General features: G+C 39.6%; 1 protein-coding gene across 3 annotated transcripts; it reads left to right on the forward strand.

The window, feature by feature from the left end:
• Window positions 1-26,487, forward strand: LOC115410686 (5-hydroxytryptamine receptor 3A-like). Of its 3 annotated transcripts, XM_030122447.1 has the most exons (11): window positions 1-79; window positions 8,276-8,456; window positions 12,634-12,791; window positions 13,023-13,067; window positions 13,146-13,255; window positions 15,793-15,962; window positions 17,555-17,712; window positions 18,037-18,247; window positions 25,422-25,583; window positions 25,824-25,894; window positions 25,988-26,487. In XM_030122447.1, the coding sequence occupies exons 1-11, from the start codon at window positions 44-46 to the stop codon at window positions 26,204-26,206; spliced, it is 1,521 nt and encodes a 506-aa protein (XP_029978307.1). In that variant the 5' UTR covers window positions 1-43; the 3' UTR covers window positions 26,207-26,487. The 3 variants fall into 3 exon arrangements, with proteins under 3 accessions (XP_029978307.1, XP_029978306.1, XP_029978308.1); XM_030122446.1 differs by having other exon boundaries at window positions 13,023-13,255; XM_030122448.1 differs by lacking the exons at window positions 1-79; window positions 8,276-8,456 and adding an exon at window positions 10,064-10,191 and having other exon boundaries at window positions 13,023-13,255.
• The last annotated feature ends 364 nt before the right edge of the window (window positions 26,488-26,851 follow it).

Below are 26,851 nucleotides of genomic sequence, written 5' to 3' on the forward strand. Positions count from 1 at the left end.
GCTGGGCGGAACTAACACTCAATGTGCCTCACGGACACTTTCTATGTTTCATGTGTTTGCCATCATGCGTCCAATGAATGTAAGTTTGCTACTGGTTCTCCCTGTTGACATCTTTCTTGTTCATTTGTGGTGCTGCGTGTATGTGGTTTCTCTCTGTTGTGTGATGTTCGTAGTTAGCATCAGTATTATTGTGTTTAGAAGGTTAGCTTTTGCTACGTTCTATTCATGTTCATGTTGCTGAGCTAGTGAAGCTGAATAATAGCACTGGTAAATTGTGAGTGCCCGTTGCTCATGTTAAGTGAGTTTATGAGTGGTTGTTAACCGTGGTGGACTGCTCCGTGACTTTGCCACTGTTCAGATTATGTTAGGGATGTTATATTCTTTGTGTCTGTTAGTTGGTGCCTTTAGGTGGCCGCATGGTTGAGCTTCAGTGACTAGTTAGCTACACATGTCACATGTAGCCACTTAGTGGATTGTTTCAGGCTTCCTACAGCCATTGACGGCAATGTTTAAGATCTGGCGCCCTGACTCATCATTACTTTGTGTCATCTACTCATTCATATTCATTTGCACAGAGTTTATATTTCACCTTCTTTTGCTTGAATAGCTAATGATAACTTTATGTTGTTTGTATGTACATTATGTTGTGTGCTGTGAAGCAACTTTGCAGAATTAATGTATGTTTTGTGTGTTTGTCTATTTATGTAGATACCATATTTGGCAAATAAATATTCAAGAGGACACTGATCCTTAAAATAACATCCTGGAGTGACCTTTGTGTGTGGATCAAAACCAACTAGCCAGTCATCAATATCAATCCAGTCCTTACACGACTACCTGCAGTGATAGCTGTCATCCGAACCAATCAATCAATACAGTCCTTCCAACCATCACCAATCTAATAGAGACTGTTGCTATCATCGTCCACATGAACACTGAAATCTCCAACAACAATGACTATCTGTTTTAAGGACTAGACTGGCTAGGAACTCGGCGAACTCTGATAAAAATTCAGTGTATGGACAAGGAGGACAATACACTATAGTAAATAGTATAGGCTGGAGCGGTTTATGGATTGAGTTGGATAGGCTAAAACAAAGACTTTCAAATAAGTTAAAGTTAGTCTTAAGTTTGGGATTTATTTGTAGACATGAATTAAAAATGCTGCAACTCCTCCTCCTCAGCCTGAGCCTCGAGGAATCTGATTATTACGGTGAGTAGGAGGAGTAGCTTCATTTAAGGACACACACTCCTCCTCACAAAGCCAGGTTTCTGTCAGACAGACTAAATCTATATGATGATCTAATATGATATCATCAATTAATAAAGCTTTGGAAGATAAAGATCTAATATTAAGGAGGCCACATTTTACTTTCTTGTGCTTAGGAACTGTGGTAGTATTGGTGTTCATTTTTATTAGATTTTGCTGTGCAGCTGGTTTTCTATTTACTTTAACTTTACAAGTTCGGGGGACAGACACAGTCTCTATGTGGTTTACAGTGGGCACCTGTCCTGGGAGCACAGAGAAGTGTTTAAGACTGCAACTCTGCATCCCAGTCTCAACTCTGGGTCAGGGTTTTGGGTCGGTAATAAACCTGACCAAGTTTTCACTAAGGAGAGCAGCGCCATTCCAAGTCGGATGCTCTTGATGATGTCTCCTCTAATAAGAACGGGTTTTCCCCAAAATGTCCGCCAATTATCCACAAACTGTGTGTCATTTGCAAGACACCACCTAGACAGCCAGCGATAGAGTGAAGACATGCGGCTAAACATGTCATCACTGGTCAGATTAGTGTGACATGAGGGTAGATTTTAGTGTTTGACTTAAAGTTAAGATGGCACTAATTTGACAACGCCACTTGGAGGGATGGCTCCAGGACCAAACCAATTGAAAACAAGACCGCGCCTGGTGTTGACATGAAACAAGACGTGAAACCAAATTAAACAAAATTACAAAATTGAAGTTTATTTTAGTCTTCACAATTTGTTAAAATACTATAGGCCTGCAGGTAAAATAAATAACAAACATTAATCAACATTAAAACAGGAGATCATTTCCGGAATGGTGAGAGGAAAAGGAATGCAATTCATGCTTCAATTCAAGCAAAACAGAATGCAAAACATGGCAAAACATGCAAAATAAATGGCAACATGCAAATCAAAAACATAAGCCATGCACAGCAAATATGGATTACATGCAGAGCAAATAATAAAATAATCACAGCAAAAATACAGCAAGCAATAATGCAAAAATAAAGCATGCAAACCTTAACCAAACTCACCAAATGAGGAATCCGATCTACTCAAAAGAAGCAAAACCAGTGTTAATAGTCCAATTTTCCCATTGGTATAGGTGAAGAGTATTCAGCGGATTTTGTTCGAGTGCACCTGAACTCACCAGGGTTCCCCAGGTGGCTCTCGACAGGGCGTCTTCAGTGTTACCGAGCAGTGACGCTGGACTACTTTGCAGGCAGATACACTGGACCAGGTGGGACAAAGCTGGACAAAACAACGGGTCCTGTCTGGGAGCAGCCTGGTCATGGACCGCAACCTGGAATTCTCGTACCTGCCGGAGACATGAGTCTTAAAACAATAATTAAGAATAGACTAATCTACTGAAAGAAAACCATTTTGGAGCTTACCTGCTGGAGAAGGGATCAGTGGCTGTCCCCGCTGCAGCTCAGGATCTGAAGTGAAGCGTAATTTGGGTCAGCTTCGGCCTAGGGCCCAAATTATAAGGCGGAGCAACGAGCGACTTACCCTGAGCCAGACATCCCAAACCCATGGCGCAAACTGAACCGGAGCACCCGGGCACACAGGCGTGCTCCAAACAAAATAAACTCTGGCCGGTTAACAAACGCTGCAACTGCCACACCTGAATCAAGTCTTGTGAGCGTGTAAAACTAAGCATCTGACACATGGAGCAAGACAGAAGGGAAGGAGAATGAGGAGAACAGGAAGGAGAAGTCATATTAGCTGATAAGCCACTGTAGGTTATCTACTGGGACTAAACTGACTAAATGAATCGAAAGAGGTTACTGTTTGTGTGGAATTAGATAACCTTCGCTATCTGATTAATTCTCTGATAACTGCCAACTTTCTAACGCACTGGCAATCTAGGACGGCACCAGGTATGAGCAGCGATTCTACACAAGCGGATAGAGATGACAGGTCAGCCGCGTGCTGATTGGTTGACTGATCCACGTGACTAAACGCTTCCATACTGTTTATATGTGTACGTGGTACAGTTGAGTCAGACAGTGAAACTAAAGAAAACTGTCCCCACGGACTCTTTTGATTGAAACTAATGCTCCAGCTAAATTTAGCTTGTTGTTTATGTGCTTGGTTTCTTAATTTTCTCAACTCAACCGGGATAAACTGTTTTTTTTTTGCCCCCAATCAGTTTCTCATGTGTAGAAGTTGTGGTTCTGACCTGATGTGATCAGGGGCGTAGAATTACATAGGGACGCTAGGGACATGTCCCTACCAATATCCAGCCACTACTGTTTTGTTCCTACCAATACAACCGCTGTCTGTAGTGTTTTGTCAATGATTATGGCACACAAAGGGTTAATAGTCAGTCTCTGCTAGAAGTCCCGCCTCTAACTTAAGTATCACTCTCCAGTTGGCTCTGCAGTTTTGCTATCGTACATGTGATTGGCCGTCCCCGCTGTTACTCCATCTACTTGTAAAAGCTAGTTACCCACTCGTTGGACCGGACAGGAAAAAAAAAAAGTTGGATCGGACAGGAGGCTGTTCGTATCTCCAACCACTTAACGTAAGTTGTCAACATGTCTTCATTTGTTCTTCCTGGGTCATGTCAGCTAGATGGATGTGAATATCAGAGGTGTCATTTACATTTACATTTGTGCATGTGTCTGTTTGCCTGCATGCATGCGTGCGTATGTGTGTCCATGTGTGCAGGGCCGGTTTCTGGCATAGGCTGATAACTGATAACATGATAATTTCTTATTAATTGTCTTAAAAATAAAGAAATGAGAAGAAAAAAAAAACAGAACAATAACCCCCCCACCTGTAATTTTTCAGGTGAGCTCTCCCAGACCGGTGCTCACTGTGTGTGTGGGTGTGTGTGTGTGTGTGTGTGTGTGTGTGTGTGTGTGTGTGTGTGTGTGAGACAGAGACAGAGTGGAGCTGAATGACAGTCAGACAGGTGTTGAGCTAGCATCCAGGTAAAGGTTGGAGAGTTTATTATCATGAAAAGGCCTTCCAAGGCCTTAGCTGCACAGTTTAGAAGAGGAGAGAAGAGGGGGCAGAAAAGTAATCCAATTATAGAGATATGTAACATTTTATAATGTTAAAAAACATTTTATGTTACTAGCAACAGCTAGCTGAACAGAAATGAAGCAAAGTTGGCTAATAATGGAACTCTAGATGATTAAGACATGAGATATATGCTAAGATGTCTGTTTACTGCTGCACTGGGTTATGTTTCTATCTGGTTTACTGCTGCTGAACTAGTTTATATATGTTTACATCTGGTTCACTGCTGGTTGGCTGGTTTACATATGTTTGTATTTGGTTTCTATATGTTTCTATGTGGTTTCTTCATGTTTTTATATGTTTTACTGCTATTTGGCTGGTTTATAAATGTTTCTATGTGGTTTATATATATTTCTATCTGGTTTACTGCTGGTTGGCTGGTTTATAAATGTTTCTATGTTAGTGTTTTTCAACCTTGGGGTCAGGACCCCAGGTGGGGTCACCTGGAATTCAAGTGGGGTCGCCTGAAATTTTTAGTAATTGATAAAAATAAAAACTTACTAATAAAAAATAGATAGTGAGTTGACAGAGACAATGACAATAAACAAAAGACATGACAAACTGTGAAGCTGAAACTAAAGCACTGTGGTTCTGTTTATCTTTCAAATGTTCATTGTGGTTATTTTCAGATGCAGCAGTTCTTTCATAATTCATAGTTTGAGTTATTGTTTGTTCAGTATTAATTGTCAGCCTTGTAAATCCAAGATGGACTGACTGTACATATCCTGACCAAGGAAAATAAAAGTCTCACTTTGTGCAGTAATCTACACCTGGTTTTTCTGCCTCCGTCCATAATAATATACATTATATGGCCTAAATGTTGTCTAAAATTAACGTTTATTTGCAACATAGTATAGCAAACTATTACATGATCAAAAACAATTAATTTTAGCAAAAAAATATGACTCGTTTTGAATGTCTAGGGTTGCTAGAAATTTGTGATGGGGTCACAAGCCAAAAAATTGGGATCCACTGTTCTATGTGGTTTATATATGTTTCTATATGGTTTACTGCTGGTTGGCTGGTTTATAAATGTTTCTATCTGATTTATTTATGTTTCTATATGGTTTACTGCTAGTTGGTTGTTTTATATATGTTTCGATGTGGTTTACTGCTGGCTGCTTTGTGCACCTCCTCTCATGCTTCATGTATCTCCTCTTTGTGCCCCCTCCCCATATTTGTGCGTGTGTGTGTGTGTGTGTGCGTGCATGCGTGCGTGCGTGTGTGTTTTTTAAGGGGGGGGGGGCAAATTCATATCTCCCCTAGGGTGCCAAAATGGCTAGAACCAACTGACCATGATTGTTTGCTTGTTTGATCAGCTCTACATGATGTGAAATTATGATCGCAAATGCAAAAAAACATCAGCTTTCAGGAGTGCTGCCTTGGAGCACTTTTGTGTCCCAACCAATGTCAGAATCAAACCTACTCCCTTGGATGTGATGCATGGTAGTCCACATGGACATGAATATTAAAATGCACATCCATAGTCTAACGTCCATGCTCTGTTACCACAGAGCATTATTAGGTATCTACTATTGGACCTGCATGCACACCCGATCACACAGCTAACATACAGGTGACACAGAGTGGGAGAGAAAACTGCAGTTGTCTATTTCTATCACTGGGCACATGTTCACACTGTAAACGAACTCCTCTGCAGAGCGATTGCAGCCGTGCTGAGACCACCTCTCCAAAGCAATCTCAGCTCGGTTGTTTAGTACCGGAACGGAGTGCAATTACTACTTTTGCATATAAACAATGGAACCGAGCCAAAGACTTGTTCTGGAACAACGGCTCCAATCAATCCAGTTGTGGAAACACCCTCTGATTTTTCTTTGGTACTTTTCTTGTGTTTTTAAACAATCTCCGATTTTGTTGGTCAAACTTCTTATTCGGAGGAAATCTATCTTGGAAGTGTATAGTCACATGGATTGGTCAGCCAATCAGCATGCGGCTGACCTGTTGTCTCTATCCACTTGTCGATTCTACTAAAACTACGAAGTTGCCGCTGTTGTGCCAAATTCTACTCTCTGCCGAAAACTGCTCCCCCTTCCTATGTCAGCCATGAAGAGGACAGTATTGCAGCTATGTTTTTTGTCTGTTTAATATTAAAGAATATACCAACTGTAAGGTATATAAAACTTTCAAAAGTTAAATCTTAGACACACAACACACAAAATATATGACAATTTAAATAGATACTAATGAAAACTATATCTTCCATGGCTGGGGATGCAGTTTTCGGCAGGGAGCAGAATTTGGCACCGGGTACTGCCAAAAACTTCATCCCCCATCAGAATTAGCTTGCGAAGCTAAAGGAGTGAAATTACCTTAACAGCTCAGATTTGGAGCTATTCTGGTGTTGCAGAGTGAATTTGGTGCACATTGTCCTCTTTATGGCTGACTTAGGAAGGGGGTGTTGTTTTCGGCAGGCAGCTGCTGCACAATGCAGTTTTCGGCAGGGAGTAGAATTCGGCACAACAGCTGCAGCAAACACTCTACAGGAAACAGGAAATGATGTAAGACACTTACCGCAGTACGTCGGATGTAGCAGGAACTGAATAGTTTGATGTGAGTGCATTGTTCATTCAAAATAACTGAACAGTGACATTTAAGTGTCAATTATAATTTTAATTTCCCTTATTGTATTTTATTTTATTTTATTTATTTTTAACTTTTTTCTGTTTCAGTAAACAGTGAAACTTATATCTATTGTTTCATTATTGTGTGCTATAAGATGTAATTTTACTATTAACATTAGAATACTAGGAATAGTTAGTTACGCATATCAGCGCATTGATTAACCATAGGATATTAGAAGTTAATTAATTTAAAGAACTCGGGAGCACACTCCAGTATTAGATTAAACCACCTAGAGGGCGCTACAACCCATTAAATGAACAAATGGTTGAGTTACATGAATAGAAATTCTATACTTACCTTGGGGGTGATTTGTCACCCACATGCCCCCCCCCCACCCCTGTGAGAGCAGTGTCACCCACAATAGCAATGACTCTCTGCTCAAACGGGCTGAGTTCGTCCTCTCCTTCTGTCTGTTTTGTGCTCCGCTTCATGTCCACTTTGACATCATCTGATCATGCCGAGAGGGGAATCCCAGAGGGAATCCCACCTGCAGGCCCTGTTTATACTGATTTACATATTTAAATGTGGGCATGAAGAGGGAGGAGTCTGGTACTCCAACATATGCGGTCAATTCCATGCTGATTGGGATGTACAAAAGCAATGTGCTTGGATTCTGGCGTATGCTCAGTTTTGTTCATCTGGATTTTTTTGGCCGTACAGAGTTTTCTGGATTTGAGCATATGGTACATTTCAGTATGAAATCCATGTGAGTCTTTGTACATGAGGCCCCAGATAAATAATACTGAGCGTATATGTTGTCCACATATGTTGGAGTACCATACTCCTCCCTCTCCACGCCCACATGTAAATATGCACATCAGTATAAATGGGGCCTGCAGGTGGGATTCCCTCTGGGATATCCCTCTCTGCATGATCAAACTAGAAAAGCATTCAGAGCGCAGACCTCCCCCAAGGCAGATCAGCCGCCGCCCCCCATCACCACCAAAATGTAATCATTTGTTCCTTGAGTCAGTGTCAAAATTTCCTGAAAATTTCATCAAAATCATTCCGTAGCTTTTTGAGTTATCTTGCTAATAGACACAAACAAACAAGAAATGAGAGAAGAGGATGAACTCAGTCCATTTGAGAAGAGAGTCACCACTATTGTGAGTGAAACTGCTCTCACTGAGGTGGGGGGGGGGGGGGGGGGGGCACATGTGGGTGACAAATGACCCCCAAGGCAAATATATATTTTGTATTTGTGTAACCCACACATTTGTTCATTGTATGGGTCATACAATAGTCTGATCACAGCCAAACAAGATAAAGGTCCATGCGTAATCATGCCAGAATATCAAAAAGGAAATCAAAGACTTTGACTCATGTTTAATCACTCATTATTTTCCAACAGACAATGAGGCAGAAGATGGTGAGAGGCATTCTCAGCCTCTTTTCACAGACCCACGGAGGCTTCCTGCTTCCCCGGTGTCAGGTGATCCTCTGGTCCAACAGCCAGCTGCTGATGCCCATCCAACCGGGTCTGTGCTCATCTGAGTCACAAGAGGACAATGTGAGGGCAATCGGCAGCATCAGTGAGTGCCTGGATCGACTTATGAAAGTTCTCACAGACATTAACACTACATTAAATGCATTTATCAACCATTTATTAGATATAACTCTGTTAACCCCCCCCCCCCCCCCCCCCCCATGATCTCTGGTCCTGTCTGCTGCTCCTTAGCCTTTCAAGCTATCTCAGAATGAAGAGGAAGCACACAATTTTTACAAACAAAAACATGATGTGAAATATGTATGATATGTATGACATGGAACTCACTCTTGAAGTTAGTAAAAAAAAAAATTTCTACTGTTAAGAATTTTTTTATTTCTCATAATTGACCACTAGATGGCAATGGTGTGACATTGACTTTCTTCAGTTGTCCGAACTTCCTTGTTTCCTTTCTAGCACACATGTTGAAAGGCAATGTGATCAGTTTTCTTTGGTGAACTGTTAATTTTGTTGAAATTCTTGCATATACCATGTATAATCTTATATATTTAGTGCAAGAGGATATAACATTATTGAGAGTGTATTCAAAGTTAACTGACTATACCTAGCTAACTGTGGGCTAGTTATTAGCATTATTAACCATTACAGTTTGATAATATCACATTTTTAAGAATTTGTCTCATATTTGATCTATTCATTTTATCCATTCAGTTCCACAAAATTTACTGGAAGTCATCAGCTAAAAACACACACACACACAGATACAGATGCACGCACCCCCCCACCCCCACATGCACGCACGCACGCATACACACACACATATATACACACTTTTCTTTAAAAATGTTTATACTCCCTAATATTATCAAACTGATTACAGTTGATAATAGTTGACGCTAACCATGAAGTAATGGTACTATTGAAAGTAATGATGTTAAAAGGGATAATGCGGATGTTTACAGACATTTGGTTTAGCACTTAATGTTGGTCTAATGTTCTAATGTTCACATTACATGTGTTTTATTGTGTTTTTTATATCCTTTGCCACTTATGGGCAAGGAACCAAATACAGTAACTTCATTGACCTTGATTTTCTACATGACAATAATTTTTTTTTTTTAATTTCACAAAAGTAATAAAGTCTTGTTATGTCCTCCAATAACACACTATGGTTGAAATGTTTGAATTGCCCCGTAAACTTAACAGCTACTAGGCAATCACCAGCTACACTTACTAAATGCCTATCAACCACTAAGGAGTTAACACCAGGTATAGGTCATTAACCCATACCTAGTGCTAAATTGTGCTTGGCCACAGGACCTCCAAAGTCCAGTTCATTTGACCAATGTGAGCAGCATTGTCGTGCCGTCAGCATATTGCTTTAGGAACGGTTTGAAGAGATGGGCTCAGCTCGGGCTGTAATCACAGCTTCTATTGTGGGTACAGTTGCTCGAACACAGTTAGGGATCACACACATAGATTACAAGGCATACAGTGATGAAAGTAAGTTAAATTAAGTTTGTTATTGTGAATTGACCATATTGTCAGTCTCCGAAAAATACTGTTCAACAGTTCAGATCTGAAGATAACACTGATTCTTTTGAATTTAATTTTTGTCTTGTTTGTGGGATTCATGAGCAACATCTTTCTTTTCCTCTGCCACTAAACAGTGTTTTTTTTTGCCCATTTGTTTCTACCAGCCTCCCTCTTCTTGTTCCTCCCCTGAATGTCCTCCATGATGGCCACTTTGGGAGTAACCATTATCTCCAGCTGTCTATTAAACTAATGAGACTAAACAAAAAAAAAAAAAAAGGAATCAGGTTCGTCACCGAGTTCACTCAGCCCTTTTTCATCATAAAGCAGTGTTTTATTTCACCGTTACATTTCACACACAAGACTTTGGGGTTGACAGGTTGACAGGCATTAAACTCAGGATGTTTATCAGTTTCATCTTTGTGTTCTTCCTTACTGGTAAGTAGTGATGCTTTTCAACCTGATGCATGCATGTCAGAAATTTGGATGGCAGTTGAAAACATCTTTCACAAGTGACCATTTACTTTGTAAAGTGTGTCGAGAATTTTTATCTTTACTTTTATTTTTAAGCTCAAACTTATTGGTTTTCCTTCTATTTTTAAGGCTCACTCTTCCCAGATATGATCTTTTTAGGAGGTCCCTGGTAGATTTATTTACCAAGTCTTGCTTTGGACCTTTTTGGATGGTATTTATTTTTCATTTGCTCTGGCTTTTCAAATTTTGCATACGCAGAAATGATGTGAAATTATATTTATTTTTTGAGATATGTACAATGTAAATTCCTCATCAGCATCCAGACAACTCTGGAGCCCTCTTAAAACCTAGGGGAAACCTTATTTTCTAGCATTCTGCCATTTCCATGTTCCTGTTCGCCCCACAAAGTATTGTGTGTCGCCACAAGAAATTAACTGTTTAAAATTTATCTTATAGAGTTTAATTAAGATAGACAAAGATTGACTTGTAGCTATAGAATAAGCAAATTGTTTGTTTTGTGCTACAGACAAAAAAAAAAACCCAGCCAACTTTAATTAATAACTTGAAAACTACCCTCCTCATGTTAAAGAAATGCATTGTACTGGAATTACATTTACTCACTGTCACTGTGGGTTAGTGTTCCTTGTCATGTATCCAGGAAAGAAATCTATGATTTGGTAATGTTTTACTTGTCAGATTAACTTGATCAAATACCAATGAGTGTTGAAGCTCAAAAAAAAAAAAAAAAAATTAAGGCTAAGAATTTTGGAGGAAATTTGTGTAAGTGGAAGCGATTCTTATTTGGTTAAAAATAAGATATTATTTTACACACATCCCATCTTATTTGACATATCTGGTGTTTGTAAATACAAGATTCGGCTGTGCATGTGATGCTCAATTGCAAACTTTTGCTGTTAATATTATAGACTATAGAGTAAATAGAGTAGTGAACAGAAGACAAGAAAATATAAACAGCAAAAGAGTGCAAATTTGTATTGATTTATTTGTTGGACCTGATGGAGAGCATTTCTCAGAACTAGATCCGTGGAGGAGTGGCTTGGTCTCCCGGTTCACTGCAGTTTAGAGCCCCTCCAAGCCCCACAGGAGCCGGGGCTTTGAGGGCGCTAAGTGGGGCTTGGAGGTCGGAGCACAGCTTGGTTCTGAGTTCTGTAAACGAAACTAGTTCCATGATCCTTAAATGGGACTGGGTCTGTAAACAGAACTGGTTACGAGAACGGAACCAACTTCACGCTCCTCCAAAAGGGTTAGCAGCACAGGTAGAAGGAGCTCCAGCCTGGATCAGGCACTACTGGCCCATCGACTGAGAAAATCAGAGCCAAATTTTTAGTTTTTCATAAAACAGTATAAAATAAGTTTATAAAAATTGGCTCTGTTTTTCCAAATTAACGAGATTCTGTTTTCTGAAAAAAAATTAAAATTCTGCTCTGTTTTTCTGAATTAATGAGATAATTATCTTGTTTATTCAGAAAAACAGAGCCGATTTTTTTTAAAACTTACTTTTTCTTGTAATTACAAGATAATTATCTCGTCAATTCGGAAAAACAGAGCCAAATTAATTTTTTTGTATGAATGCAATACGCTTCTGTAAGGATGCATTAGATAGTCATCTGTTTATTCACCAGACACAAAGCTTGAAATATAATTTGCTCTTGTTTTTAATGGACAAATTTCTATTATAACAGTCATGCATTAGACATAATAGACATAGCTAAATTTACTTCTGGCAATCACTGATGATACATTTACCTACAAAATAACATTTGTCCTTCAAATCACTGTCAGAATAACAATGGAAGAGAGATACTAGATTGTCTGAATACAACAACGTATACTGGAAGTTGTTCCCCATTTGCATCATTTTATAGAATATGCTTTTGATGGAGATGGAGCTCAAATAACTGTAAAAATGAAAAGTCATTAATGGACTGATGACAAAATGCTCTACATTCATTTTATGTGCCTATCGTGTAATGGCTTTCACTGACTACACCCATCTCTAATGGCTTTCACTGACCACAATTACAGGATGCTACAACAGATATTTGTTAGATGATAAAATCATGGAGCACAAACTGTAGATGATGTTACCCAACTACAGAAAGTAATGTTGTTGAAGCAGCTCTTTTAAATTTCAGATGATGTATTCAGGAAATAATATGGATGTGATTCAGTGTTGAAAGGCCAATAAATTGTTCACTTCAATTGGTGTGAATGTCTTGACATTGTCATTGCAGGTGGGGTGTCAGAGAAGATATGCAGTTATCGAGAAGTATTAAACCATCTGGACCTAAATAAAACTAGTGAGCTGTACTTGATGACTCGACCTGTTAAAGACTACAAACAGCCCACATGGGTTTCCTTGGAAGTGCGACTGTACGCTATTTTAGATGTGGTAAGGAATATACTAAACTATGGTTTAGTATAAACCCCATATATTCCTGGCAAGTTAGATGTCAGTCTGCGGTACAGCATTCTCATAATAAGGTGTAATAATGGCTTTTAGAAGCTCTAACTGTTGTTTGTGCTTATATGCTTGATAGTAGTTCAGAGAACTCAATTTTGGAGGTCCGGGGTGGGGGTGGTAGAATGCACTCCCTTTTCACACTTATGTTTTTGCTCACAGGTTGAGAAAGAACAGAAATTCATCCCTTATGTTTGGACTGTCATGGTGAGGTCTGTCAGGCAGTCACTTTCATTATCATTCACTGTTTATCACTCTGATTTTACCCTTTGTTTACTTCTACAGGCATGGCAGAATGAATACATTTCCTGGAATCCAGATGACTTCTGTGGAATAAAAAAAATATCTATTCCTACTAACATTTTATGGAAACCTGATGTCGCCATCGAAGAGATGTTAGTGCCTCTATACACACACACACACACATATATATATATATATATATATCTATATCTATATATATAGGGAAGCAAAATTTACAATGAACATTTAGTTGTTTTTTCTCAGCAGGCACTAGGTCAGTTGTTTTGAAACCAAACATATACTGATGTCATAATCATACCTAACACTATTATCCATACCTTTTCAGAAACTTTTGCCCATATGAGTAATCAGGAAAGCAAACGTCAAAGAGTGTGTGATTTGCTGAATGCACTCGTCACACCAAAGGAGATTTCAAAAATAGTTGGAGTGTCCATAAAGACTGTTTATAATGTAAAGAAGAGAATGACTATGAGCAAAACTATTACGAGAAAGTCTGGAAGATACTATTAAAGAAGAATGGGAGAAGTTGTCACCCGAATATTTGAGGAACACTTGCACAAGTTTCAGGAAGCGTGTGAAGGCAGTTATTGTGAAAGAAGGAGGACACATAGAATAAAAACATTTTCTATTATGTAAATTTTCTTTTGGCAAATAAATTCTCACGACTTTCAGTAAACTAATTGGTCATACACTGTCTTTCAATCCCTGCCTCAAAATATTGTAAATTTTGCTTCCCCACCCTGTATATATATATATATATATATATATATATATATATATATATATATATATATATATATATATATATATATATATATACACATACAGTACAGGCCAAAAGTTTGGACACACCTTCTCATTCTTTGCATTTTCTTTATTTTCAGGACTATTTACATTGTAGATTCTCACTGAAGGCATCAAAACTATGAATGAACACATGTGGAATTATGTACTTAACAAAAAAGTGTGAAATAACTGAAAACATATCTTATATTCTAGTTTCTTCAAAGTAGCCACCCTTAGCTCTGATGACTGTTTTGCACACTCTTGGCATTCTCTTGATGAGCTTCAAGAGGTAGTCACCTGAAATGGTTTCCTAACAGTCTTGAAGAAGTTCCCAGAGATGCTTAGCACTTGTTGGCCCTTTTGCCTTCACTCTGCGGTCCAGCTCACCCCAAACCATCTCGATTGGCTTCAGGTCCGGTGACTGTGGAGGCCAGGTCATCTGGCGCATCACTCCATCACTCTCCTTCTTGGTCAAATATCCCTCACACAGCCTGGAGGTGTGTTTGGGGTCATTGTCCTGTTGAAACATAAATGATGGTCCAACTAAACGCAAACCAGATGGAATGGCATGTCACTGCAGGATGCTGTGGTAGCCATGCTGATTCAAGTTGCCTTCAATCTTGAATAAATCCCCAACAGCGTCACCAGCAAAACACCCCCACACCATCACACCTCCCCCTCCATGCTTCACGGTGGGAACCAGGCATGTAGCATCCATCCGTTCACCTTTTCTGCGTCGCACAAAGACACGGCGGTTGGATCCAAAGATCTCAAATTTGGACTCATCAGACCAAAGCACAGATTTCCACTGGTCTAATGTCCATTCCTTGGGTTTCTTGGCCCAAATAAATCTCTTCTGTTTGTTGCCTCTCCTGAGCAGTGGTTTCCTAGCAGCTATTTGACCATGAAGGCCTGATTCACGCAGTCTCCTCTTAACAGTTGTTGTAGAGATGTGTCTGCTGCTAGAGCTCTGTGTGGTATTCATCTGGTCTCTAATCTGAGCTGCTGTTAATTTGCGATTTCTGAGGCTGGTGACTCAGATGAACTTATCTTCAGCATCAGAGGTGACTCTTGGTCTTCCTTTCCTGGGGCGGTCCTCATGTGAGCCAGTTTCGTTGGAGCGCTTGATGGTTTTTGCGACTGCACTTGGGGACACATTCAAAGTTTTTGAAATTTTCTAGACTGACTGACCTTCATTTCTTAAAGTAATGATGGCCACTCGTTTGTCTTTACTTAGCTGATTGGTTCTCGCCATAATATGCATTCTAACAGTTGTCCAATAGGGCTGTCAGCTGTGTATAAACCTGACTTCTGCACAACACAACTGATGGTCCCAACCCCATCAATAAGGCAAGAAATTCCACTAAGTAACCCTGACAAGGCACAGCTATGAAGTGAAAACCATTTCAGGTGACTACCTCTTGATGCTCATCAAGAGAATGCCAAGGGTGTGCAAGGCAGTCATCAGAGCAGAGGGTGGCTACTTTGAAGAAACTAGAATATAAGAGATGTTTTCAGTTATTTCACACTTTTTTGTTAAGTACATAATTCCACATGTGTTCATTCATAGTTTTGATGCCTTCAGTGAGAATCTACAATGTAAATAGTCATGAAAATAAAGAAAATGCGAAGAATGAGAAGGTGTGTCCAAACTTTTGGCCTGTACTGTATATATATATATATATATATGTATATATATATATATATATATATATATATATATATATATATATATATATATATGTGTGTGTGTGTGTGTGTGTGTGTGTATATATATATGTATGTATGTATGTATGTGTGTGTGTGTGTATATATATATATATATATATATATATATATATATATATATAAAAACATGTCCACATTGTGTGTTGTCATTTAGGACAGAGAAGGACAAAGCACCACCAAGTCCTTACCTCTTCATCGATTCAAATGGCACTGTTGAAGTTCAGAATAACCATGTGTTGGTCAGCACCTGCCGAATGCGCGTTCACAAATTTCCCTTTGACACACAGAGCTGCAACCTTACGTTCAAGTCGGCTATACACACTGGTGAGTTACTGCTAATCTTTTTCTAATAGACTAAGATGAGGGAAAATGTGAGATATTTTTATCGACTTCACTATACGTCAGAGACAAATATTGTATGTTTCACTTCACTGACCTTTGAGATTACAAGTTTTCATTTCCTTCTGCTCTAGTGAAATGCATGGCTCTCTGAAAGTACTGAATTTGTCTGATAAAGTGAAGGATGAAGGATTGCAAAGCCTTTTGAGACAAATATTTGATTTGTGATACTGGCCTGTATAAATACCATTGAACTGAAGTGTTATTTATTTCTTGTATTTAGTTAAATAAAGTCTTTAAAATCCTCTTGGACTAACTGGAAAATACACTATCATAAAGCTGTAAACAGACCTGTTTTTCTTAGCTTTTGAAAGGTTGAGATACATGCACAGGACAGTGACACAACAAACATATAATGACCATTTTTCTGAACACTGCAACTTCCCCATACTTTAGATACACAACTGATTAAAATGATAATAATATTTATGTACTTTAACACTTGTAGTGGAGTACAAAATGTAGAACAGAACACAACAGATTAAACTGAACCATTATTTATTTTACAAAAATGAAGCCACAAATGAGAGGCAGTATGTGAAAAGTAGTGAATTGTTTTGTGAACGCAAGCCCTAGGTACCTTGTAGTTACTGAATCATCCATGAAGTCCTCTGAAGCCCAGAGTATTTCAGAGTCAAATGGAAGGCCATCTGTCAAATGGAAGGCCATCTGTCTGACAGCAGGCAAAATGAAACAGGACAATGATACAAGCACATCCACCAAAAAAACAAAATGGCTGAAAAAGAAAATAATCAGGGTTTTCACTCAAAGTCCAGACCTCAACCCCATTGAAATTCTGTGCATAAACAAACACCTGCAAACCACAAAGAACTGAAGCAACTTTGTTTAATCAACTATGTGAGAGACTGTACTGATAAAGTCAAACAGAAAATTATTACTACATGTTTGTTGCTGCTACGGGTAGTTCTACAAGCTACTGAATCACAGGGTGTTCTCAGTTTTTCACACTGCTTCTCTAGTTTGGATTAATTTTTGTTAAATACATAGTGGTACTGTGGAATCGGTTACATGCAGATTTTAGAACTCAGGGTTGTGCGTAGGGCTGTAACAGAAGTGACATATAGTTTCACCATTTTGTCAGGTGTTGACAGCAAAGGTACTTGCTTAGGTTCTGGAAAAGATTATAGTTTCTTATGAAGCCACCAGTGTTAATTCATTGCCACATTTTGATGTTTCTGTGGCCACCAGATAAATGTGTACTTGGAAAATTTGCCATGTAGATGGAGAAGATCTGTCTTGTGCTGATCAGCTGGTGTACATTAGCAGATTTGTTGTCAAAGCCTTATCTAACTGGAAAGCTACACACTATATTTAAAATTTAACATGGGCGTTAAAACCCCAGTATGATGTGTGGAAGCCTTGCACATAACCCACTGAGTGAAAGTAGAAGTAGGAGAAGGAGTAAATAGGAGTTTGGCATACCAACTGCTTCCTATTAAGAAATATATGACTTCAACCTCCAATACATTAAATCATTCACTGTTTCTTCCACTCAGACAAAGACATAAGACTTCATGCCAGTGACAACTCTTCAGAGGCCACAGAGTGGTCTCGGGATTTGATGCGGACACAGTATGAGTGGTTGTTCATAAATATGACAGTTACAACCAAGAACGCCAGCCTCCCAGAAAACCAAGATGTGATCATTTACACTGTATGTATTGTTGACTGTAAACATGAGCACATCATTATCTTATTGCTGAATCTAAATACACATTTGGGGTAGTTTTAAGTATTTAAATCATCATTTATTTTTAACCAGCCTAAAAACAGGAATCAAGCAAAAACAAATTCTTCTCGTACATATACTGTAATTTTGATGTAACAAACACTCGTAAGAATTATTGCAAAAGCAAAAATCTGAAGTTAAATCTCTCACTTTTTATAGTGTTGTGTATTGCATACTGTATTTGTTTCAGTTGCTTGTCTGAGAAATGTAAAAAAAAAAAAATGACTACCATGAAGTATCCCTCTACAGATTAACATGAAGAGGAGACCTCTGCTCTACATCGTTAACTTCTTGCTGCCTGTTTTGTTCTTCTTGTGTTTGGACTTGGCCTCCTTCATGATCTCACATGGCTCGGGGGAGAAACTCACCTTTAAAGTCACTGTGCTGCTCGCTGTCACAGTATTGCAGCTTATTCTCAATGAAATCCTGCCAGCCTCATCAGACCGGATCCCGCTTATAGGTGAAGAACAGACCTGGCCTCATTAAAAAAAAAAAAAAAAAAACTTAACAGAGATAAGCATTATACAATCCTTTAAAAAAAAAAAAAATTATCCCACATCTTCTGCCTATGATTACTGTCCAGCAATGTGGTCTAGTGCTTCAGTACAAAAGAAGGACTCTGAAGCCCCTTTTCCACCAACACCTAGCCTGGTGCTGGTTCTTTGATGGAGCAAATGCAGATGGGTTGGTTGAACTGGTCCAATTTTAGGTCTTTTGCACCAAATCAGTTCTCTCTTTACCTCTGGTGTTATCTGAACCAAACTGTTCTGATACTGGAAAAAATCTGACAAAATCACTTCAGTCACACTCATGTTAGATACAGAATGGTTTAAGACAGACTTATTTTCAGCATTCAATTACTATACAATTGGCAGCAATTTGACACTACAAACATTTGTAAATCATGTATCTTTTGTATTTTCTAAATTTTATTCTCTGAAAGGTCTCAAAATCTGTCCAAGCTTTTCCAGAGTTAAATTTGCACTATTCCTCTTTGTTAAGATTCCAGATCCTTTATTGTCATTCAACATGTAGTATGATGAATGAAATTACAATCCATAGGATTGACAGTGAAGTGAACATTTAAAAACACACACATTTGAAATGGAAAAACACACCTTAAAAAAAAAATAGAAAAACACACATTTAAAATGGAAAACAATGGAGCATAGTCCAGATAATAATAAATAAACAGAGGAGAAGAAATGATTGAAATGTAAACAGATTATTGCAAGTTGTATTGTAGTAAATGCATTTTATATTGTAGTAAGTAGATTGCATAGCTGAATGTTGTAATGTTATTGTATTTGCATATAATTAACAGCACCTGAGTGGGTTATTGTACAGTTGTGGTTTGAGTTGAACAGTCTTATTGTGTCCAAGTAGCTGTTGTTTCTGAGCCTGGTGATTCTGGGTCTGATGCTGTGGAGTCTCCTGCCTGATGGGAGGTGGACGAACAGGCTGTGTGTAGGTTGGGTGGGGTCGTTCATGATGCGTGAAATCCTTTCCTGCTCCTGCTGCTGTAAATGTCTGTGGGCAGGCTGCCGCCAATTGTCCTTTGTGCAGACTTACTACTCTCAGTAGAGCCTTTCTGTCTGCAGCTGAACAGCTGCCATATCACACAGTACTGCAGGAGGTGAGGATGCTTTCCACCACACCCCAGTTGAAGGCTGTCAGGACAGGCCTGTTCAGTCCAGCCTGCCGCAGGAAGAGGTATTAGTTCTTTACCAGACAGGAAGTATCCAGGTGAGGCAAGTGTTGATGTGTACTCCCAGATATCTGAAGTCAGAAACCACTTCAATAGCCACACCCCCAGTGAAGGGGGGTGAGTGATTGTGGAGGATGTGAGGCAGGGACGTGCACAGGTAAACCTGAAGTGTTCCTCAAGACCTGCCCCTCTGGCGGTCGTTTTTTTTTTTTTTTTTTTAATGTAATTATTTATTTTTTCCCTCATTCATAGAAGACAATAGAGTCCGCATCGACATGACATTATAACCATATTTTAATATTAAGTTAAATCCAAATAATTCCCAGTGCCTCCTGTCCTTCCCTGAGTCCGCCTCCTCTCACTGCCTCTCTCTCCTACTCTGCTTGTGTTTGACTAACTAGTGGTGCCTTTGATTTACAACTGTTTAAGCAAATCTTTGTCCCGGTCCCCACAAGTTTGGCTGGTTAGTGTAGCCAGTAGCCCAATACTAGCGTGTGTCGGGTGATTAGCTGTCACTAGTGGAGAGGTCATAGCCCACGGCCCGGTGATACTAATTCAGTGCATTTGATAATGTGAGGAGAGATGGAGGGGCGAACCAGCAGGTCGACGAAAATCCTCTGCTACTTATTTGCGTTAAAAGTTGTGAGTACTCAGTATATTTCCAGAGTCACAAATATATAATAGCCTATTAATCCAAACTGTGTCTAAAAGTGCGTGTTGTTGTGGTGTCAGGCTGAACAGAGGCAGTGTAGTTTGTAGTTTCTGGGGAGTGGACCAGAGGAGCAGATCAGAGGTGAGCACCCAGACGCTAGGCTTCATGTTACATTCGCATTGATTGGAGTAGTACACATAATATGAAAGTTAAATCAAATCCCCTTTTTTGGAAATTATTGGGATGTGAAGTTTCAGATTATTAAATTATTGTCAAAGTCGTTGTTTGTCATTATGAAAAGTTACACAAGCATGAAAAAAAAAATCTGTATGTCTACAGCACAGGTGTCCAACATGTGGCCCGGGGGCCAAATCCGGCCCACCAAAGGGCTCAATCCGGCCCCTGGGATGAATTTGTGAAATGCAAAAATTACACTGAAGATATTAATAATCAAGGATGTTAAAATCATTTTAGGTCATTTCAGTCTAAAGTGGATCAGACCAGTAAAATACTATCATAATAACCTATAAATAATGACAACTGTAAATTTATCTATTTGTTTTAGTGTATAAAAAGTAAAATTACACACAAATGTTTACATTTACAGACAAGCTTTTTACAAAAAATGTGAATATCTGAAATGTCTTAAGAGAAGTATGTGGAATTTTAATAATTTTCTCCCTGTTGATTAATGTTTTGTGTATTTGTAGATCCACTGTGATCTCTAAGTTGTGATTCACTTGTATAAATGATAAACTGAGGTGTAATATTGTTAACATTGCACTTATTTTACTAACAAATTTTCAGATTGTTCATATTTGTTCATGTTATGTTCAAGTACAATTCATAGATGTAAACATTTTCATTACAGAATTTACTTTTTTCACTCAAAAGCCCAGAGTAGCAGCTCTCTTCTGTCCTGGATCAAGCCAAATGTCAGTCCTTATGCACAGTTGTGTCAAGTGTGCAGTCCTAGATTGGTTATATGATATTGGTTTGTTCAGATTGATAGAGGTTGTTCAGTAAATTAGTGAGTGTCATGATTATGTGACTCAGTTTTGGCTTTGTAGATTTTTACATGGTTGGGTGGTTCATAATCCTCCTCTAGTCATTTTTTTTTTTGTTCCTGGACTCTTAAGGCCTGTGCTCATTGTACTTTACAAGTAGAATGTTTTTTGTTTTGTTTTTTTTTCTAGTTATTTGGTGTGAAAAGTGTAAGGCCATTGCAGTAGCAGTACATTGTTTTGTAGAATGCTAACGTATGTGTAATACTGAGTAAACAGTGATGGCAAGTTATCGCGGACCAATATTTATGAAAATGCTGCAGATCAGGATTGTCGGACTCGGGAGAGGGGTGCCCTTTTTCGTTGGCTGAGGACCTGCCCCTCTAAATGTCTGTACACACTACTGATGTGAGGTTATGGATTCTGACTGACTGGGGTCTGTTCGTGAGAAAATCCAGCACCCAGTTGCACATGGTGGGGTTCAGACCCAGTGTGAGCAGTTTGTTGATGATGGTCTGCGGAATCATTCTACTGAAGGCCGAGGAGAAACCTAAGAACATCCTCCTGACATAAGAGCCTTTGTTCTCCAGGGGCCTCATGTATAAAGTGTGCGTACGCACAAAAACCTGGCGTATGCCCTTTTCCACGCTCACGTTCAGATGTATAAAGAGTGAAATGACCGTGGAAATGTGCGGTCCTTCACACCAACTCCATAGCTGGCGTACGCACGTTTCTAGTGCTTTCGAACCTTTGGCAACACTTAGAGGTGACACTGGGAAACTGTTAATAATGTGAAAAAGGTCATTCCTCTGATTGATGTGCACATCTGAGATACACAGAAGAACAATGAACACACCGACACGTCATCCTACTGTCAGAGCGGCTAATCCACCACCAGAACCAGAACCAACCAGACCAACCCTGGACCCATCAATGCCCAGGAGGACATTAAGCAACAACCATATAAAGAGACAAGGACACAAAATTCATTGATTGATAAATATAGTGTTCATGTCTGTGAGAACATTTATTAGTTGGTCCAGTCGCTCATTGACTCCGCCGATTGTCCTCATGATGTCCTAATGTGACCCGGGTCAGCACAGACCCATGCTGGTCGGACGGGCATTAGCAGCGGACTGTTGGACTGGAGGACCGGCTAACACTGGAGAGTCAACAGAAGCCTCTGTGACAGGAGGTTGATACTGCGTCTGACCGTCTTCTGTCTCATTGTTGGAAAATAATAATTTCAGTGATTAAACAGGAGTCAAAGTCATTGATTTCCTCTTTGATTTCCTGACATGATTACGCATGAACCATTATCTAATTTGGCTGTGATCACACAGTTGTATGACCTGTAGAATGAACTAATGTGTGACTTACACAAATACTAAATATATATTTATCTTGGGGGTGATCCGCATCAGCCCTGTAAGAAAAGTGTCACAATATTGGCGACTCTTTCCTCAAACAGTCTCAGTTCGTCTCTTTTCTTCTTCCGCCTGTTTTGGCCTCCGCTTCGCGTCCACCTTGACATCATCATCTGATCCTGCAGACAGGGGAATCCCAGAGGGAATCCCACCTGCAGACCCCGTTTATGCTGATTTGCATATTTAAATGTGGGCGTGGAGAGGGAGGAGTCAGGTACTCCAACATATGCGCTCAATTCCTCGCTGATTGGGATGTATGAAGGAAGTGTACTTGAATTCGGGCGTACGCACAGTTTTATACATCTGGATTTTTTTGTGCGTATGGACTTTCCTGGATTTGAGTGTACGCCTGGTTTAAGTAGGAAATCCACGCAAGTCTTTATACATGAGGCCCCAGGTGAGTGAGGGCCTGGGGCCTCATGTATAAAGCGTGCATACGCACAAAAACCTGGCGTACACCCTTTTCCACACTGACGTTCAGATGTATAAAGACTGAAATGATCGTGGAAATGTGCGGTCCTTCACGCCAACTCCATGGCTGGCGTACACACGTTTCTAGTGCTTTGGAACCTTTGGCGACACTTAGAGGTGACACTGAGAAACTGTTAATAATGTAACAAAGGTCATTCCTCCGATTGATGGGCACATCAGAGATACACAGATGAACAACAAACACACTGGTACGTCATCCTACTGTCAGAGCAGCACATCCACCACCAGAACCAGAACCAATTAGACCCTGTATCCATCAATGCCAACCCTGCCTGGGAGGACATTAAGCAACAACCACATAAAGAGACAAGGACACAAAATTCATTTGTTGATAAATGCATTTAATGTAGTGTTCATGTCTGTGAGAACATTTATTAGTCGGTCCAGTCGCTCATTGACTCTGCCGATTGTCCTCACGATGTCCTGTTGTGACTCGGGTCAGCACGGACCCATGCCATTGTTCTGGACATTGGTCAGACGGGCATCAGCAGTGGACTGTGGCAGACCGGAGGACCGGCTAACGCCGGGGAGTCAACAGGAAGCCTCTGTGACAGGAGGATGATACTGCGTCTGACCGTCTTCTGCCTCATTGTTGGAAAATAATAATTTGAGTGATTAAACATGAGTCAAAGTCTTTGATTTCCTCTTTGATTTCCTGTCATGATCACACATGAACCTTTATCTTGTTTGGCTGTTATCAGACTGTTGTATGACCCGTAGAATGAACTCATGTGTGACTTACACTAATACTAAATATATATTTACCTTGGGGGTGATCCATGTCAGCCCTGTGAGAAAAGTGTCACCCACAAAATCGTCAACTTTCTGCTCAAACAGTCTCAGTTCGTCTCTTTTTTCCTTCCGCCTGTTTCGGCCTCCGCTTCGCGTCCACCTTGACGTCATCGTCTGATCCTGCAGACAGGGGAATCCCAGAGGGAATTCCACCTGCAGACCCCGTTTATGCTGATTTGCATATTTAAATGTGGGCGTGGAGAGGGAGGAGTCAGGTACTTCAACATATGCACTCAATTCCTCGCTGATTGGGATGTATAAAGGAAATGTACTTGAATTCGGGCGTACGCACAGTTTTATAGATCTGGATTTTTTTGTGCGTTCGGACTTTCCTGGATTTGGGTGTACGCTAGGTTTCAGTATGAAATCCACGCAAGTCTTTATACATGAGGCCCCTGGTGAATAACAGAGGCAGTGGCATTGGCTGTGGAGCAATTTACCCTGTAGGCATAGTGGTGAGGGTCTACGGTGGAGTCCATATTGTCTTTGTGGTATTTGGAAAAATGAGTTTACACTGGTGATTGTGATGTTAAACAGAAGAACCGTTATTCAGAAGAAAATAACTTAAGATGATATTACTGTATTAATGATTATAGTAATCAAATGAACACAAAGTTCTTATCAAGTGTATGCTGATATAATGCCAAGATTGTGAACATAATTCTTACGCGTCTTCTCCTCTGGTGATATAGGTTGTCTATGGCGTGATATCTTTTCATATTTGTCTTTTGTGTGAATCCCAGAAAGAATACTTGTTACTACAGCAGTAACTAATGGGGATCCTGATTAAAGAGAGAGAGAGATCCATTGGTATCTTGGGATCCATTTTTACGGTATTTCAATTCTTTAAATTTTCCTCAGAATATAGATGATTAAGCATCATTGAGAAAGAGAGGAAAGGAGAGGAAAAGAGGGAATGAGAAACTATGTGTAGTCTTTTCCTTTCTTCTCTTATTTCTGTGTACTATACTAATTCTTTACTTTTTTTAGGGGCGGCTGTGGCTCAGTTGGTAGAGTGAGTCATCCAATGACCAAAGGGTTGGCGGTTCGAATCCTGGCTGTCGAAGTGTCCTTGGGCAAGACACTGAACCCTAAATTGCTCCCAGTAGGGCCAGGCAGCACCTTGCATGGCAACAGTCGCCCGCTGGTGTATGAGTGTGTGTGTGAATGGGTGAATGTGAGGAATTGTAAAGCGCTTCGGGCACCATGAAGGTGTAGAAAATGCACTATATAAGTTCAGTCCATTTACCATTTTATGATTTGAGTTCCTTTATCATTATTTATAGTTTCTGTTTTCGATTTTCTTCTATGTTTTTCTTTCTTTCTTTTTTTTTTTTTTTTTTGGCCTGTGGGTTGGGTGGGTGGGAAGGGATGGGTGTTGACAGTCAGATATGTCACTCTTGATTGTGGATTGACTGCTACGAATTGATATTTCTGTCGTGTTCATTGAAAATGTTCAATAAATATAGTGGGAAAATGAAAAAAAAAAGAGAGAGAGAGAAATCTACGGACAGTGCATACAAGCATTTAATTATTTTTCATTTTGATGTCACTTGCAGCAATGTACTGCATTGGAAACTTTGCACTGATGCTAATTAGCCTTCTGGAAACCATTGTGGTGATGTATCTGATGAAGAAAGACTCACATCAGGAGAATGAAACAGATGCCACAGGATGCTTGATTGAGGATGGCAAGAACAACATTAATATTTTTGACAGAGGTGAGACTGATCTTATTCACAAACACACACTCTACATTTTTGAAACAATATGAACTTTATAACCTTTTAATGTGCACTCTTCTATTTGAAACCTAACCCTAAGCATGAAGTGTTACAACCTGCATGTATTATTTGAAAGGGAACTACATCTACAAACTGCTTCAGGTTAAAGACTTCTCATATGTAAAGCTTACCTATGTCTACAATGGGTCCCTGATGAAGCCTTCTGTCTTCTTTCAGGGAAAACTAACAATACATGCATCTACAATGTGTCTACTGGTGAATCTCCATCTGGGCTGTTGAACCAAGAGGTTGGAACTGAAACACACATTCTTTGTCATCAACTCAATAACTTGTGTTTTTTAGTGTGAAACACGGTCGACTCTGCTGAATGACTCTTTCAGGATGAGAGCAGCAAACTGACTGATGAGTACCATACGTTGGAGAGGCTGTCAGATGAGCTGAAGAAGGTGGAGAAGAAACTGTCTCTGCCTCATACTGGACTGCAACGCGGCTACTGGACCACAGTGGCCAAAACATTTAACAAGATTTTTTTTATTTTCTATGTGTTGCTCATCATTGCATTTTTAAGTTTTATTTTTTCACAATGGAGGATTGATTGAAGATGTTTACAACTACATTACAAAAGCACTAAATAGCACCTACTCCACAACATTACTAGAGTCATTCTTAGTAAACAGGAAATATCCTGTCCATTTTCTATTTTTTATCTGAATGTGCAACTGTATTAATTATTTGATGATGTTTGCTCATGTACAGCATGTACTGTATAGAGGGAATGCACATACATCACTTCCCCCCTGGGCCGCGCCCCTCTAAATCAGACTGAGTGGCAAAAACAAACCGGCTCAACATGGCGGAGCATAACAGTAACTACAGCGAGACTGGGAAAAATGTGGAATATAACATGAAATTAAAGACAATTGGACTCGACATGAATCCATACAAGCTACCAAACAACAAGTGGTCTACGAACATTGATATGTGGCCGCAAATCACGTATCCTGACATTTATATGTACATGATGTCAATGCCGGGAAAATACCCAATGCAAAGCCTGAAAGCATACAAAAGCCAAAGAGTTGTTGACATCCTCGTCATCGTTAATTAGAGGATTACAGCTGGTGAGTGCTTTCAATTCAACATACTATTGTTTTTGAGGTTTTATGTTAGTGCAGACGTATTTTCTTGGCGGTGATTGCCAAGGTAAAGGCCCAGCAGTAGTGCTCACAGTTCACTACTGATTT

Source organism: Sphaeramia orbicularis, chromosome 19 (assembly GCF_902148855.1).
Source record: "Sphaeramia orbicularis chromosome 19, fSphaOr1.1, whole genome shotgun sequence".
NCBI classification, from domain to species: Eukaryota; Metazoa; Chordata; class Actinopteri; order Kurtiformes; family Apogonidae; genus Sphaeramia; species Sphaeramia orbicularis.